Here is a 17,741-nt window from a genome sequence, read left to right on the forward strand (position 1 = left end):
TAAACTTTAGCCTTGGCCGTATCTACTGCGCGCGACTGCTCTCAGGCAGCGCGACTTCAACTCTCGCGAGAAGAGAGAACGCGATGTCATGTGGTTGCCGGGGAAACAAGAACGCCTGGGCGTGCAGTGTTGATCAGAAACACACATCAGAAACTTCATATGATGGAGTCAAACAGAGAGTTTGGGAAAGCGGTTACAGTGCAGATTACTGTGTTGAAAGGAAATCATTTGGTAAGTTGGAAAAAGCCGTGTCTGTTCAATAACATTAAACAGCCATTAAATAACTGTTCAAATAGTTTATAAAGTGTTTCCTGTTGGGTATGTACTCTTGAAGACATATTTAATAAAGAAAAATGTTGGGTAAAAGCCAAAAACTTTTGTTTTGTCCATCTTGAACATAATATAGGAGATGTTTGGAGACATCCTGCGGCATTGCTCAGACCGATCGGCGTATGACATCAAAGTATCACGAGAGCACAACTTTTGGGTCGCTCTCGCTGTACTTTTACGTCATACGCCGATCGGTGTGCGCAGCGCCGCACAAAGTCAGTAGAAAGAGGATAGTTCAGCCAAAAATTTAAATTCTGTCATCATTTACTGACTAATACAAACCTGTATAAATTTCTTTATTCTGATGAACACGAAGGAAGACATTTTGAGAAATGTTTGTAACCAAAACAACAATGAGCCCTATTCGCTTCCATAGTAGGAGAAAATAATATCTTTCATAAAGATATCAGAACAAAAGAGATTTATACAGGTTTGTAACAATATGAGAGTGAGTAAATGATGAGAGAATTTAAATTTTGGGGTAAACTATACCTTTTTTTTTTTTTTGCAAACCAAACCATGAGCCGCCATCTAATTTGGATGACAAGTTGCGTGCACTTTATTCAATCAAGTTTAATGCACTGAATGTGTTTACGTAAGTCATGTGACAGAGCCTTTAAATTGTTTGACTTTCAATGTCATTGTAGAGCCATTAAATAGCTTATAATATAATTTAAATACAGTTAGGACATGTTTACGATTTTGGATAATTTTTATTTTATTTTATGTATAATTCAGAGAGGCAGCGGGGCTGAATCATGTCTCAGTTTTGTCCGTGTGGAGTTTAATGGATGTGCTCTGGGAGACTCACAAAAACTGGATGTTGCTGTGGACAAGGATGCAGTTTACAACTTCACCTGTAGTTTTGAATGTTCAGAAGGAGCCCACACCCTGGATGATCTGGCACATAAACCTCTTATATGTGAGCACTCAGTTGCTTTAATTTTCACAGTTCTGGGACATATACAAGGCAATCATGTCTAAATTCATAAATCTATATAAAGTAGATTCCACACTTAAATATGTGTGAATTTTTGACAACAAAATATCAGACCAGATCTATTTAAAACTATGTGAACTTAAAGGAATCTGTTATGCAACCACTAATTGCACCACCATATTGCATCCTGAACCACCATACTGCAATGTAAAAGCATATAAACCTGTGATTTTGTTGTGTGTTTGTACATTCAGTAACAGTCATTGAAATTTTACCCAAAGAGAAGAAACAGAAAGAGGAGAAAACTGCAGTTCTGGGTCAGGCTGTAGTGGATCTTCTGCCTCTGCTGAAAGGTTAAAGCACTTTTCAATCCTGTTTATAAATCTCTCAGACACCATATAGGATTAAGACAGTTGTGTCTTTTATTACAGGTCAGTGTAGCTTCCTATCCTGTGTGCACCTTCACTCGGCATCCGGATCACCATTAGACGACGGTGTAAAAGTAAGACACGCTTACTTGCTATGGGCAGAGCAATGGACAGTAATCTCACACATGTGGCCGCTTAAATCTCAGACTTTGAATTCCAGACAGTGATCTTATATTTTTCAAGAATAATGCATATCTTAATTGTATTGTCCACTGTTACATTAAAAGCACAATATGTAGGATTTTCACCACTAGAGGTCGCTATTTTACACTAACAATAACAATGGCGACTAAAGGATTATTCCACTTTTATAAAAAAAATGTAAAATTTGCTCACCCCGATGTCATCCAATATGTTTATGTCTTTCTTTGGTCAGTTGAAAAAAAAAATATTCCAGGATTTTTCTCCATATAGTGGGTTTTAGTGGACCTCAACAGTTTACAGTTTCAATGCCGTTTACAATTGCAGTTTCAATGCAGCTTCAAAAGGTTTTAAATGATCCCACCTGATATATCGTCTGATATTATCTCTTCTAGCTTTCAAATTTTCTTTTGAAGTGTGTAAATTTTGTGTGTGCTCTTGTTTTAAGCCCACTCTAGATGTGTCGGTGAGCGTTCAAGAACCTTTGCTCTCAGATGTCCAGATCTCTGAATCCAATCTGTTGATGGTCACCGTGGAGACGGCGTACTCCATTCCTGACATCTGGAATGCCGCATCCACACCTCCATCCAGCTATGTGGCTGCCTTGCAGATTCCCCTATCAGCTGGGGTAAGATTGCACCGTTAAACACTGGATTGAAGAATATCTAACTATATGCAAAAAGTGCCCTACTGAAAAATCCAGCTAAGACCCTAAGGTGGCACTAGCTGGTTTACGCTAGTCCTCCCAGCATGACAAAGCTGGTCATGCTGGTGGGTCAGCTGGTCTTCCAGCCTGACCAGCAAAGTCCAGCTAGACCAGCTTAAAAAGTGACCAAAACACAGCTAGACCAGCTTGCTACACCAGCAAAACCAGCTTACTACACCAGCAAAACCAGCTAAAACCAAGCTGGGAGACCAGCTAAAACCAGCTCACCAGTTTATGCTGGTCTTAGCTGGATTTTTTAGTAGGGTGAAATGATTTTTTTACAGGAAGCACAAGCGTTATTGTTCTCCAACGGCACAGTGAAGATGGGTGGCGAAAGGGAATCAGTGCCAAGGCCCAAAAAATGGCCAGTGGGGCCCCTCCTCGCTCCAGGGGCCGAAATCATGGAGGGCCAGTTTATTGACACAGAACCCATGGATATGGGTCACGGAGAGCTTACAGATATTGAGGTGACCTGACCTTTAATATTCTGGATGCTCTCAAGAGACATGACATGGCACAGCTTGTGTATTGATCTGTGTGTGTTGTAGGACACGGATTTTAGAGCAGACGCAGAGTGTAACAGGAAAAGAGTGAGCTGGGACACAATGCAGCGTTGTTTTATTGACACAGGAGGCGTGGCCTGGTGAGTACACACCTCGTTTATTTGATATAATCATCTAATTTTTTTAAATGTCTGTTTGGTAGAAATGACAGCGTATGCCTCCTCTTTTTCTCAGTCTGTCCCGCAAGATTGCAGAATGCAGACTGTGGCCCATCGAAATCATGAGATGCACTCAAACGGCGCCGACTAAATCTGCAAAGAACAGCAAAGAAAAGCAGGCAATAAACCATTTGCTACAGTGCTGAGAGGACGGAAAGTGAAAGAAGAAAGGAAAATTTGGATTTTTTTAATGTCACAAGATTCAAACTTGGGTTGCCCACATTTGTGCTAACAGCTGACCCCCATGTTCACCAGAAGTATCCTGGGTCTGCATTTGTGGTGTTTTGACACCAGAAGAAATATGTTTATATAGGGCATGGTAAACCAGTTTTGGTCTGTTATGGACCTGGTGTAACCCATTTAAAAATGATCCCCACATTTTCCAATAAGTGAAACATCAATCCTGATACCACCCGTCACAGACGAACAATAGCAAACATCAAGTCATGATTCATTATTGTGTGTAGTTACTGATATAAACACAATACAACATTGATATTTCTGTCTGTTATAGGGGGAGGATGAGGCTCAGATCTCATTTCATGGAGTGGTGTACATGGACCTGGCACCACTGTTGTACCCAGGTGTTCGCCGTATACATGGAGCGTACAGGATCTATCCATTTTATGAGTCTGATCTTCTGGCTAAGGTAAATCAGAGGTTATTTTTGACTTGTTTTCAGTAAAAATATAAAAAAATTCTTAAATCAAGATAATTTTCTTTAGGAGCAAAATGACCTAAGAAAATAAGTCTAGTTTTTAGACAATAAATATTACATTTAAATATAATAAATAAATATAATAAAACTTTTAAAAGATTACTTTTTTCTTAAATACTTAATTTCAGAAAAAATCTAAAAAAAAATTCTTACCCCATTGGCAGATATTTTTTGCTTGTTTAAACACAAATTCACTTAAATTTTGTGTTTTTTGTCTAAAAACTAGATTTATTTTCTTAAGTCATTTTGTTCATCAAGAAAATGCATCTTCATTTGAAAAATTAGTGCTGGGCAAAGATTAATCGCGATTAATCGCATACAAAATAAAAGTGATTTTTGGCATAATATATGAGTATGTGCTGTGTGTAATTATTATGTATAAATAAATACACACACATTCATGTATGTATTTAAGAAACATTTACATGTTTATATATATTTATTTATATTTTTATATATTCTATATTAAAAATAAATTTAAAAAAAGTTATATATAAGTAAAACAATTCTGAAATGAATATATGAATGTGTGTGTGGTTAAATATACACAATAATTAGACACAGTACACGCACAAATATTATGCAAAAAAATCACTTTTATTTTGTATGTGATTAATCGCGATTAATCTTTGCCCAGCACTATGAAAAGTATATATATTTCTAGTGCTGGACAAAGATTAATCACAATTAATCGCACACAAAATATAAGTGATTTTTTGCATAATATATGAGGGTGTGCTGTTTGTAATTATTTTGTTTAAATACACAGACATTTATTTATGTATGTATTTAAGAAACATGTACGTATATATATATATATATATATATATATATATATATATATATATATATATATATATATATATATATATATATATATATATATATATATTTATTTATTTATTTATTTATTTATTTATTTATTTATTTATGTTATATATTCTATATTATATATAAACAAAAAAATTGATATATAAATAAAAATGTTCTGAAATGTATATATGTACGTGTCTGTGTTTAAATATACATAATTATTACACACAGCCTCATATATTATGCAATGAGTTATTATTTGATGAGCAAAATGCACTTTTATTTTGTAGGCAATTAGTGGTGATTAATCTTTGCCCAGGACTAATTTATACTGAAAACAAAACAAAAATACTAAGTAAGAAAGTCATTTTTTGCAGTACATACACTCGTGTGTGGAAAAAAACTGATTAAAATTCAGAATGTATGATTTACAGTCACTTATGATATTGCATAATTACATTATTCTTTTATAAGATTTTCTGTTGCTTTAAAGTTACCCTTTTGGATTAAAGATATAGTTTAGCATATAATTAAAATTTTGTTTTTTACATGTTGTTTCAAACCTGTATGGCCTTTTCTTCTGGGAACACAAAAGATGTAATTTTTAATAATGCACTGGTGTTTTTCTGCATGCAGTTACAATGAATAGAGCTTACAAGCTTTATAAAGGCACCATAAACACTTCAGTCTCTATTCATTGTAATTGTATGAGTAAAAAACAAGCAGTCCCAAACAACCATTGTTCTGCAGGCTCAGAGAACACACAGCGTTCTGAAGGAGCAACTCAGAGCACCAGGGAACAAAGATGCTTTCAAAAAGGTACTAAACAAACTGTTTATTTTCCCACCATCAACCTATATGAGCTTCTCTATAACAGCAAGAAGGTCAAATGGAGGCTTTGGCTTTTCAGGAGACTTGCTCCCCTCATAAACAACCCAATTACTCCAAATACATCTCCTCTAAAGTTCAAGAAGGATCTTAGTAATGTGCTCAGGCGTACCAAAATAATGTCTAAGTGCGCAAAAAATGAAAGATTTCAATATCAACACTATACTATGTCTCAAAAAAATCTCTTTTGTGTTATTTTTTAAAGGTGCTATAGGATGTAAAACTGTATTTACTTAGATTAATTATAAGAATGCTGTGCATGGTAATGACATATCATGAGCCTCAAACACCATTTAGCACAGTGGCGGCTTGTGACTCCTCATCCGAGGGGCGCTAATTCAAAATAAGTGTTCGGAGTATCATGTGTGTGGTTCCCTTTCCCAAAATATGTGTCCTGCGTGTGGGTATCACGTGTTTTGTCAGGGTGGGTGCCTGCTGCACACGCGTCGGGACCGTTTATGATAAAACAGACGCGCATGTTCACAAAATACACACAAGACACTCCCTTAACATTAAATTTTTTTGCGAGTATCTCGCGATCGTCTCTTTTATCATAAACCCTTTAGACGCGTCTGTAGCAGACACTTATTTTGGCAGGACACGTGTTGCACACAGGACCTCTCAAAGCGCATATTTTGAAATTACGAACCACACACATGATGGGCTACATATGTTGTGACGAACTTCGCATCGTGCGCCCTCAAAAAAAAGAAATCACCAGCCGCCACCGATTTAGCACTATATGCTAGTTAATGCTATATGCTAGCGTTTAGGCTAAAGTTATTCTATTGACATCACAGTTACGTTTTGCTCAGAAACGTCCATTAACAACCTCCAAACAATTGATTATTCCTCAAATTCTGTATATTCAGTGTTGGGGAAAGTTACTTTTAAAAGTAATGCATTACAATATTAAGTTACTCCCCAAAAAAGTAACTAATTGCGTTACTTAGTTACTTTTCATGGAAAGTAATGCTTCTGTTACTTTTTAGTTACTTTTGCGTTACTTTTTCTTGGCTGAAACTTGATCTTTTTTAGGCCTTGCAGGCGTTTTTTATGACTGAAAAGTTCTGCTTTCTGAAATTGCATATTTCATCACAAAAATTTTGAGCCATCTCAGTTTCTGACTCAAACTGTTCCCACACAGGCGTGTACACATAGAGTGCATTATGTGACTATGTTCAGTTTAATTCAGTACATCATTTTTTTAAACCAAAATTAATTAAACTAAAAAGTAATTTCCATTACTTTTTTAAAAAAAGTAACTCAAATATTTATGTGTACATTTAAAAAGTAATGAGTTACTTTCCCTGTTACTTCAGGAAAGTGATATTATTATGTAATCCACGTTACTTGTAATGCGTTACCCCCAACACGTAACGTTACAGTTGTGATGTACACCCCCAACATTAAATTACACATTAAATTCGTTTCAATGTTGTTACAATGCTAAAAACAGTTGTGTGTTAGCACTATATGCTAGTTTATGCTATATGCTAGCGTTTAGGCTAAATTTCTACTTTTGGTGTTACAGTTACGTTTTGCTCAGAAACGTCCATTAACAATATCCAAAAACCGATTATTCCTCAAATTATGTATCTTCATCTGATACAAGCTCATACATAAGGTCTGTTTACACACACACACACAGAGCTACTGAACTGAACTCAACATTATTATTCCATTATTAGGCCATTTCATTCTAAATCCTATAGGTTGTAAATGGATTTGTAAAACTGTTTCTGGATCATTTTTGCACTTAATAAAGCCACATACCTTCTATGTAGATATCAGGGAACAATTTAACAGATTTGAATGCATTCTTTGGCACCTTTAAGGTAAAAGAGAAACATCTGAGCAATAAAACCATCATGTAGAACGTCATACACAAGCTGTATGCTAGTATTCATCTGACATGATGGATTTTTGAGCATCTTTTCCTCTTTCCGTGAATCATTGGGTGTCATGTTTGATGTCCTCTCTGCATCTGTGATTGAGACACACTTCCTAAAGCAATTAGCGGTAATTGGAGCAGATTAGCGGCCGCGTGGTCCGTGGTGAATCATCTTCTCTGCATCATCTGGCCATCTCAGGCTCCCTGTGGTCCTGCAGCAGATGGAGACGGAGAACACACACAAACACTCCAACAACTGAACATTTGATCCTGCGGCTGCTTCGGGTTACATGTTTAGGAATATTAGTTTAATATTTAAGTTGACATTTTATAGGTTAACTTGAATGAGCAGTAATGATGCTTGACTAAATAAACTCAACTGAAACTCAATCTAGTCTGATCCACAGGGGAAACCTGCTCAGACCGACAGTCCACCTGATATGGAGGTGCAGGTGAACATGGAGGGACAGGTCGGTTCATCTCTCAATTATAAATTAAAGCCCAAATAACTTTATTATCTTTATGTAGTTAAAGAAAGTTAATGATTTTCTCAGATGTACGCAGAATCAAGATCGTACATTGTTATTGAGATTGCTTTGGAGAAGCCGCTGGTTCCAAAGAGACCACCGGAAGTGCTAGCCAAACGGTAAATCATTTACAGTACAATAAGCATTGTTGTCATCATCATATGAGCACATGTTTAATTAAGTTTAAATAAATCCCTCTATATACCCAAAATACATGTTTATATAAATAAAGCTATTTTTCCAAATGCTATAAATTAAAAGTATTTTTTGTATTGAACCTCAACAACCACTAAGCTTTATTATTGATCCCCCTTATTATTTAGATAGGTGATTGATCAGACTTTTCATTAGTGTTTTCATAAAGCTTTACATTTAATATCTTTAATCTTGTGTTTATGGTTTTACGTGTGTTTACTTGTATGTTGATCTGTGTATTACAGTGTAATGGAGTTAATCCCACCGAGACCTCCTCTGCCTCGACGACCAGCGGGAGCAGAAAGGGTAAGAAACATATTATTTTTTTTATATTATTATTTAAAAGTTTTATCTCTGTCCTAATCACACAACCTCTTATCTTTTAATAAACCCTCACAATCTGTATCTTGGTTAATGTGAAATCAGTTATCTCTAACGCTCTCTTGTGGTCAGAAGTTAGACATGCAGAGATGTAAACAGCTCTTAAAGGTGCAGTGTGTAATTTTTAGAAGGATCTCTTGACAGAAATGCAATAAAATAAACAAAACTACATTATCATGGGTGTATAAAGACCTTTTAATGATGAATCGTTATGTTTTTATTACCTTAGAATGAGATGCTTTTATCTACATGCATGTGGGTCCCCTTACGTGGAAGTTGCCATTTTGTGCCACCATGTTTTTACAGAAACCCTTAAAGGAATAGTCTACTCATTTTCAATATTAAAATATGTTATTACCTTAACTAAGAATTGTTGATACATCCCTCTATCATCTGTGTGCGTGCACGTAAGCGCTGGAGCGCGCTGAGACGCTTCGATAGCATTTAGCTTAGCCCCATTTATTCAATGGTACCATTTAGAGATAAAGTTAGAAGTGACCAAACACATCAACGTTTTTCCTATTTAAGACAAGTAGTTATACGAGCAAGTTTGGTGGTACAAAATAAAACATAGCGCTTTTCTAAGCGGATTTAAAAGAGGAACTATATTTTATGGCGCAACAGCACCCCTGGGAGCACTTCGACTCGGCGCAGTCACACCCTCCCTCTCCCATTATGAGAGTGAGGAGGGGAGCGGACTTTTCAGGCGAGTCGAAGTACTCCCAAAAGTGCTATTACGCCATAAAATATAGTTCCTCTTTTAAATCCGCTTAGAAAAGCGCTACGTTTTATTTTGTACCACCAAACTTGCTCGTATAACTACTCGTCTTAAATAGGAAAAACGTTGATGTGTTTGGTCACTTCTAACTTTATCTATAAATGGTACCATTGAATGAATGGGGCTAAGCTAAATGCTATCGAAGCGTCGCAGCGCGCTCCAGCGCTTACGTGCACGCACACAGATGATTGAGGGATGTATCAACAATTCTTAGTTAAGGTAATAACATATTTTAATATTGAAAATGAGTAGACTATTCCTTTAACGCACAAAAATGTTTGTCTCCGATGATAACATGTTTTTCTGGTGGTAGCTACTGTAGCTTCTCTATGCGTTTTGAAAGCGAGGGGTGAGCAGTGGGCTGAGCAGTTGGTTGCAATTCGTAACCTCACCACTAGAAGCCGCTAAAATTTACACACTGCACCTTTAAATAACCTGAATGAATCTCACAAAGTCACATGACAATAATACATTGCATGCATTTTATCAGGCAGTACATGAATATCAGTCTCAGATAGCGAGCGTGGCCGCACAGGTTTTGGATCAGTACCAGCAGCTGTTTGGAGAGGCGTTTGTGCCGGGCGGGATTCCAGTGGATCCAACACTTCAAGAGCATCGTAAAGCACAACTGATCGGAGAACTCAATTACTCTGGGAAATACTTTGCCTTTAAAGAACAGATGAAGGTGATTTTGTATTATAATGCAGAAACCACACCATTTGACAGTCACCACCCTCTCTCTGTCCCCTAACACAGTGGTTCCCAACCTTTTTCACTTTAAGGCCCCCCACTCACTCATTTTTTTGGAATGACTACACAGATGTATATTCGCTAAAAAAAATAAGAAACATCTTGATTTTAGCTTATTTTAATGCTTGTTTTGTCTTAATTTTAAGTAATCTTGAAGCCCCCCTGTGGGCCCCAGCCTCCTGGTTGGGAAACACTGCCTTAACATACGCAGGTGGTTTATGTACCACAATACTTTATGATCTCTTATGATTGACGTATGCATATGTTAACACAGTTGCTCATTAAGGTGGGTTGAGTTACTGAATAGTGAAGTGTTGATATGTAAGTATGGCTAATAATAAATGAATGTGTTCATGTTTGTGATGTCACGACTGTTGTTGTTGTTGTAGTACTCTGTGGTACGGATTGTCCGGGAGAAGATGTTGAGGACAGAATCCTTCTCAAGCCCTGAGCAGCTCCAGGCATTCTTGAGTCAGCTCTATGTGTTCCTGGTGGATGAGATGCACGTTGCTCTCAATAAGGTGTTGCACACATACAACACACATTTTGTTTATTTTGCTAAGTCAAATGTCACAGATAAAATCACTCATTCTAGCAAGCACTTCTCTCGTGTCCTTCTGAATCAGACTCCTTTATCTAAATCATGTTGCTTTAAACCATACTCTTCTCTCTGAATCATATTACTCTGAATCAGACTTTGATGTCTGAATCATGTTCATCTAATTCAGACTCTTTTCTTTTTAAATCATGTTCCTCTGAATCAGACTCTTCTCTGTCAATCATGTTCGTCTGAGTAAGACTCTGCTCTTTGAATTCTGTTCCTCTGAACCAGACTCTTCTCTATGAATCATGTTCCTCTGAATCAGACTCTGCACTCTGAATCACGTTCCTCTGAATCAGACTCTGCTCTGAAACAACTTTGAATCATTTTGTTTTGAATCAGACTCTGCTCTGTGAATCATGTTCTTTTTAATCAGAATTTGCTTTGTGAGTCATGTTTCTCCAAATCAGACTCTACTCTTTAAAACATGCTTCACTGAACTAGACTCTTTTATCTAAATCATGTTGCTTTAAACCATACTCTTCTCTCTGAATTATATTACTCTGAATCAAACTTGATGTCTGAATCATCTTCATCTAATTCAGACTCTTTTCTTTTTAAATCATGTTCCTCCGAATCAGACTCTTCTCTGTCAATCATGTTCGTCTTAGTCAGACTCTTCTCTCTGAATCATGTTGCTCTGATTCAGACTCTCCTCTCTGAATCATGTTCCTCTGAATCAGACTCTGCTCTGAATTAACTTTGAATCATTTTGTTTTGAATCAGACTCTGCTCTCTGAAACATGTTCCTCTGAATCAGACTCTGCTCTTTGAATCAAGTTCCTCTGAATAAGACTCTGCACTCTGAATCAATTGCATCTGAATCAGACCCTGCACTCTGAACCATGTTCCTCTGAATCAGACTCTGCTCTGAATTAACTTTGAATCATTTTGTTTTGAATCATGCTCTTTTTAATCGGAATTTGCTTTGTGAGTCATGTTTTTTCAAATCAGACTCTGCTCTTTAAAACATGCTTCACTGAATCAGACTCTTTTATCTAAATCATGTTGCTCTAAACCATATTCTTCTCTCTGAATTATATTACTCTGAATCAGACTTTGATGTCTGAATCATCTTCATCTAATTCAGACTCTTTTCTTTTTAAATCATGTTCCTCTGAATCAGACTCTTCTCTCTGAATCATGTTACTCTGAATCAGACTTTGATGTCTGAATCATGTTCATCTAATTCAAACTCTTTTCTTTTTAAGTCATGTTCATTTAAATCAGATTTGATATCTGAATCATGTTCATCTAAATCAGACTCTTCTCTCTGAATCATGCTCATCTGATTCAGACTCTTCTCTTTTTAAATCATGTTCCTCTAAATCAGACTCATCTCTCTGAATCATGTTTCTCTGAATCAGATTTGTTATCTGAATCTTGTTCATCTGATTCATACTCTTGTCTCTGAATCATGTTCCTCTGAATCAGACTCTGCTCTTTTTAAGTCATGTTCATTTAAATCAGATTTGATATCTGAATCATGTTCATCTCAATCAGACTCTGCTCTATGAATCATGTTCCTCTGATTCAGACTCGTCTCTCTGAATCATGTTTCTCTGAATCAGATTTGATATCTGAATCATGTTCATCTCAATCAGACTCTGCTCTCTGAATCATGCTCCTCTGATTCAGACTCGTCTCTCTGAATCATGTTTCTCTGAATCAGATTTGATATCTGAATCTTGTTCCTCTGAATCAGACTCTTCTTTCTGAATCATGTTTTTCTGAATCAAATTTGATATCTGAATCTTGTCCATCTGATTCAGACACTTCTCTCTGAATCATGTTCCTCTGAATCAGACTCTTCTCTCTGAATCGTGTTCCTCTGAATCAGACTCTGTTCTCTGAAACATGTTCCTCTGAATCCGACTCTGCTCTCTGAATCATGTTACTCTGAATCAGACTCTGCTCTGAGTTCACTTTGAATCATTTTGTTTTGAATCAGATTCTGCTCTCTGAATCATGTTCTTCTAAATCAGACTCTGCTCTATGAATCATGTTCCTCTGAATCAGACTTTGATTTCTCAATCATTAGGCTTGTTCGACTTGGAGCCGCAAGAACAGACAGCCGGATGACTTCAAAGTTCCGGGAATCATACGGAGGAGTTTAATCTCGCTCGTGGTACTTTGACGTCATCTGGCTGTCGGTTCTTGCGGCGCCGCATGAAGTCGAACAAGCCTATGGCTGAATCCCAAACCGCCTACTTCCATACTATATAGTATGTAAAGTAGCGCTTTTTACATACTATATATAGTATGGAAGTAGGCGGTTTGGGATTCAGCCTATGTTCTTCTGAATCAGACTCTGCTCTTTGAATCATGTTCAACTGAATCAGACTCCTCTCTCGGAATTCTGTTCCTCTGAATCAGACTTTGATATCTGAATCATGTTCCTCTGAATCAGACTCTTTCAGTGGATTCTCAAGACACACATCATGAGCCTCTGCTAAGCTGCTCTCAGCTCAAACTCTTCGCCAAAGAGGCCGAACTCAACACAGACTACCAGCAGGCCGCACAGTATTATCAAGAGGTAAACTTCCTACATTTACCTTATTCTTATTACGCTGACTTGAATAAAATATTATAGAAATTGAATTGCTGAAGTCTGCAACAACATTTCAAGAAGTGTCAAGGTGTTACAGTTGGGATTTTTTTTCTGTTTAGTGTCTTGTTCGAGACGGCAGTGACCCGTCCCACTGGTTTGATTATGGAGCGTTTCACATGCTGACCACTGAGCACATTAAAGCCGAGGAGTGTTTCCAGCAGGCCCTGTCCATTGATCAAACGCACACATCCAGGTTAAATAATGAGAAGAGCTCTGGTACAGTACAGTCACATCTAAATATAGCGCTGAAATCTTATTTAACTGGCCTTTGTTCTGCTTTGTGCAGTTTGCTCATGTGTGGTGTCCTGTCAGAGATGAATGGATGTTATGAGGATGCTGAGATCTTCTTTGAAAGAGCCACTTGTGTTGAGCCCAACAGTGTGGTTGCCTGGACTGTATTAGGTGAGATTTTGGAAAAAAATTGTTTGGGTTATGAAATATTACTTTTTAAATAATGCTGAGAAACGTTCTGAATATGGTTTCAGGTCTGTTTTGCCAGTCTCAGGATAAGTCCATCCAAGCTGAAATGGCTTTTCTGGAGGCCAATAAACAGCTTAGTTCAGTGCTGCAGAAAAGGCCAATGTGTGGGACAGAGATAACCTCTCACCCTCACACTGAGTATGGTGTCAAAACCACCATATACATGGAGACTGTGCGATTTCTATTGCAGAACTATGCTTTACAGGTCAGAAGTACTAAATAAAGAGCCTAGTCACACTTTTCTTGATCTTTTCATATAAAATAAAAGCTATTGTTTCGTGGAAAGTGCGTCAAATACAAACAAAGTGATAAAAATGACAATATGATTGTGTTTGGTGTGATCCAGATGGCACAGCGGGCGCTGGCACAAGAGCTTCTCTCTCCAGATCGTGGACTCGGCTCATATCATCTCGCTTTGGCCCAGTTACAGCTGCTGAGAGGAGATCATAGCAGTGCTGAGGAGAGCCTGAGAGAGGCACTGATGGACAACTATGAGGTGTGCTGATTCTTAGATGGCTGTATGATGAAATGCTTAAATTCTGAGACTTTGGATGCTTTTATGTAAATGTGATTCCCATAGGATCCGGATATATGGGCCCTGTGGGGTCACCTGCATTACATGAGAAGGGATTTCTCTCAAGCTCAGAGCTGCTACGAACGGGCACTGGACTCTGTTCTGGATGCTTCGGACAAACACTCAATATATCTCCGCCTGGGTTCAATCTATCTGCAGGATGGAGATGTAAGATGGCGTTCAGATTTAGGAAGTTTATGTGCTTACTACACAGATTCTGACCTTGACGTCTTTTTAAGCTAATTTGCCCAGATTGTTCAATAAAAGTTTTTACAGTTTAATAATTAAATGACTAAGCATTTTTATAAGTGTCTCCTCTTTTCAACTCTAAGTTTGCATCCCTGAAATCTATATTTAATGTAGGGCAACTTTTTAAATGTCAATTTTAATGTGTATGTTTTAACTCTTTGTAGTATAAAAAAGCCAAATCTACATTCCTGCAAGCATGTAGAAGCTCTCCCTCTTGTCTTACATGGCTTGGGCTGGGAACAGCTTGCTATAGAGTAAGTATATATAATGCTAGAGTGCGTATTTGTAATGCTATAGAGTGAGTAAATGTAATGTTATAGAGTAAGTATACACTCACCTAAAGGATTATTAGGAACACCTGTTCAATTTCTCATTAATGCAATTATCTAATCAACAAATCACATGGCAGTTGCTTAAATGCATTTAGGGGTGTGGTCCTGGTCAAGACAATCTCCTGAACTCCAAACTGAGTGTCAGAATGGGAAAGAAAGGTGATTTAAGCCATTTTGAGCGTGGCATGGTTGTTGGTGCCAGACGGGCCAGATCTGCTCAGTTACTGGGATTTTCACGCACAACCATTTCTAGGGTTTACAAAGAATGGTGTGAACAGGGAAAAACATCCAGTATGCGGCAGTCCTGTCTGTGAAAATGCCTTGTTGATGCTAGAGGTCAGAGGAGAATGAGCCGACTGATTCAATCTGATAGAAGAGCAACTTTGACTGAAATAACCACTCGTTACAACCGAGGTATGCAGCAAAGCATTTGTGAAGCCACAACACGCACAACCTTGAGGCGGATGGGCTACAACAGCAGAAGACTCCACCGGGTACCATTCATCTCCACTACATATAGGAAAAAAAGGCTACAATTTCCACAAGCTCACCAAAATTGGACAGTTGAAGAGTGGAAAAATGTTGCCTGGTCTGATGAGTCTCGATTTCTGTTGAGACATTCAGATGGTAGAGTCAGAATTTGCCGTAAACAGAATGAGAACATGGATCCATCATGCCTTGTTACCAATGTGCAGGCTGGTAGTGGTGGTGTAATGGTGTGGGGGATGTTTTCTTGGCACACTTTAGGCCCCTTAGTGCCAATTGGGCATCGTATAAATGCCACGGCACATGTCCATCCCTTTATGACTACCATGTACCCATCCTCTAATGGCTACTTCCAGCCGGAATACCATGTCACAAAGCTCGAATAATTTCAAATTGGTTTCTTGAACATGACAATGAGTTCACTGTACTAAAATGGCCCCCACAGTCACCAGATCTCAACCCAATAGAGCATCTTTGGGATGTGGTGGAACGGAAGCTTTGTGTCCTGGATGTGCATCCCACAAATCTCCATCAACTGCAAGATGCTATCCTATCAATATGTGCCAACATTTCTAAAGAATGCTTTCGGCACCTTGTTGAATCAATGCCACGTAGAATTTTGGCAGTTCTGAAGGTGAAAGGGGGTCAAACACAGTATAGTATTGTGTTCCTAATAATCCTTTAGGTGAGTGTATATACATAATGCTATAAAGGAACTATAGAATGAATATATGTTACGCTATAGGGTGAGTATATATGTATAATGCTATAGAGGAAGTATATATAATGCTATAGAGTGGGTATGGTACAGAATGGGTATGTAATGCTATATGATGCTATAGAGTGAGTATATATAATGCTATAGAGTGAATATATATACATTATGCTATAAAGGAAGTATAGGCTATATAATGCTTTAGAATTAGTATATGTTATGCTATAGTGTGAGTATATATGCATAATACTATAGAGTATTTATAAGGTTATAGAATAGGTATATATTATTTATATAGAATATAGTATTATCTATTAATTTATAGGGCGCTCAATGTGAAGTTCGTCACAACATGTAGCCTATGTAGCTCGTCATATGTGTTGTTTCTTTTTTCAAAATATCTGTTCTGCATGTCGAGTGATCCTGTGTGCATCACGTGTCTTGTCAAAATAAAAGAGACGCTCGCATTTGCCAGATACTCGCATAATCTCATGCGTAATCAAAGTTTACTGTTAAGGGAGTGTCTTGCATGTATTTTGTGAACGTAAGCGTCTCGTTTATCATAAACGGGTGACGCACATGGTTCACATGACACAACAAACACATATTTTGAAAACCCAAGCAACACACATGACAAAACAAACACATATTTTGAATTTGCGCTCCTCGGTCACAAGCCGAAACTGGCCTATAGTGATATTCCAGCTCAGTTCTGCATGTTAGTGATCTGTATTTGTTCGCTGTGTATTTTTAGCTGGATGAGCTAACAGAGGCTGAAGATGCCCTGACTGAAGCTAATGCACTAAACAACAGGAACGCTGAGGTCTGGGGCTTCCTGGCTTTAGTTTGTTTACGGGTATGTGATGTCATAATCCATTTTAATGTAACTTTTCATTTACTTCCTCAATATGCACTTTTTTGTTTTTATACATCCACTATTACAATTAAATAAAGTTGCATGAGTCTTCATTTGTATGAAGTATATTTAATTATTTGTAAACAACATGTTTATCCTTTCAGGCTGGCAAAAAGCTTGAGGCTGAACAGTCATATAAATATGCTATAAAGGTTTGTATTATTTAATTACATTTTATTTACATTTATGTATTTGCTGTATGATTTTATCCAGTATAACTTACAGTGTATTTAGTTTATAAATTTCTTTTATCTGCATGTGTGTCATGTACCTTTGCGTTACTTACTCTGCTTTGAAGTGGTTTTGAAATGTATCTCATTATGTGTGTTTGTTTTCACAGATGAATTTACAGAAAGAGTCTCTTCTGCAGGAGATTCATGACCTGCAGGCACGTGTTGGATTTGGAAACCCTTCCTTTTAATCATTCTTATATTGTCTTATAACTGTTATTTTCTATGATCCTAATGAAAAGTGTGTGAATGGAAATAAAAGTAAGAAAAAAGACTTAAATCTGTGTGTTTACTGTACACAATACTGTACGCTTTGAATTTCAGGTGCGCGGCGCCT

The 17,741-nt window shown here is 37.4% G+C and overlaps 1 protein-coding gene across 1 annotated transcript; it reads left to right on the forward strand.

Moving 5' to 3' along the window:
* The first annotated feature begins 3 nt into the window (after window positions 1-3).
* On the forward strand, window positions 4-17,684 carry LOC129436648 (cilia- and flagella-associated protein 70). Its single transcript, XM_055194885.2, has 25 exons — window positions 4-231; window positions 1,069-1,252; window positions 1,525-1,623; window positions 1,702-1,772; window positions 2,288-2,467; window positions 2,830-3,012; window positions 3,094-3,188; window positions 3,283-3,385; window positions 3,781-3,915; window positions 5,548-5,616; window positions 7,987-8,049; window positions 8,134-8,225; window positions 8,547-8,607; window positions 9,951-10,145; window positions 10,600-10,731; window positions 13,222-13,347; window positions 13,482-13,615; window positions 13,709-13,824; window positions 13,908-14,107; window positions 14,249-14,398; window positions 14,483-14,644; window positions 14,890-14,979; window positions 17,013-17,114; window positions 17,279-17,326; window positions 17,515-17,684. The coding sequence occupies exons 1-25, from the start codon at window positions 160-162 to the stop codon at window positions 17,593-17,595; spliced, it is 2,943 nt and encodes a 980-aa protein (XP_055050860.2). The 5' UTR covers window positions 4-159; the 3' UTR covers window positions 17,596-17,684.
* Window positions 17,685-17,741: the final 57 nt, after the last annotated feature.

The sequence above is a fragment of the Misgurnus anguillicaudatus genome, chromosome 19 (genome assembly GCF_027580225.2).
Source record: "Misgurnus anguillicaudatus chromosome 19, ASM2758022v2, whole genome shotgun sequence".
NCBI lineage: Eukaryota > Metazoa > Chordata > Actinopteri > Cypriniformes > Cobitidae > Misgurnus > Misgurnus anguillicaudatus.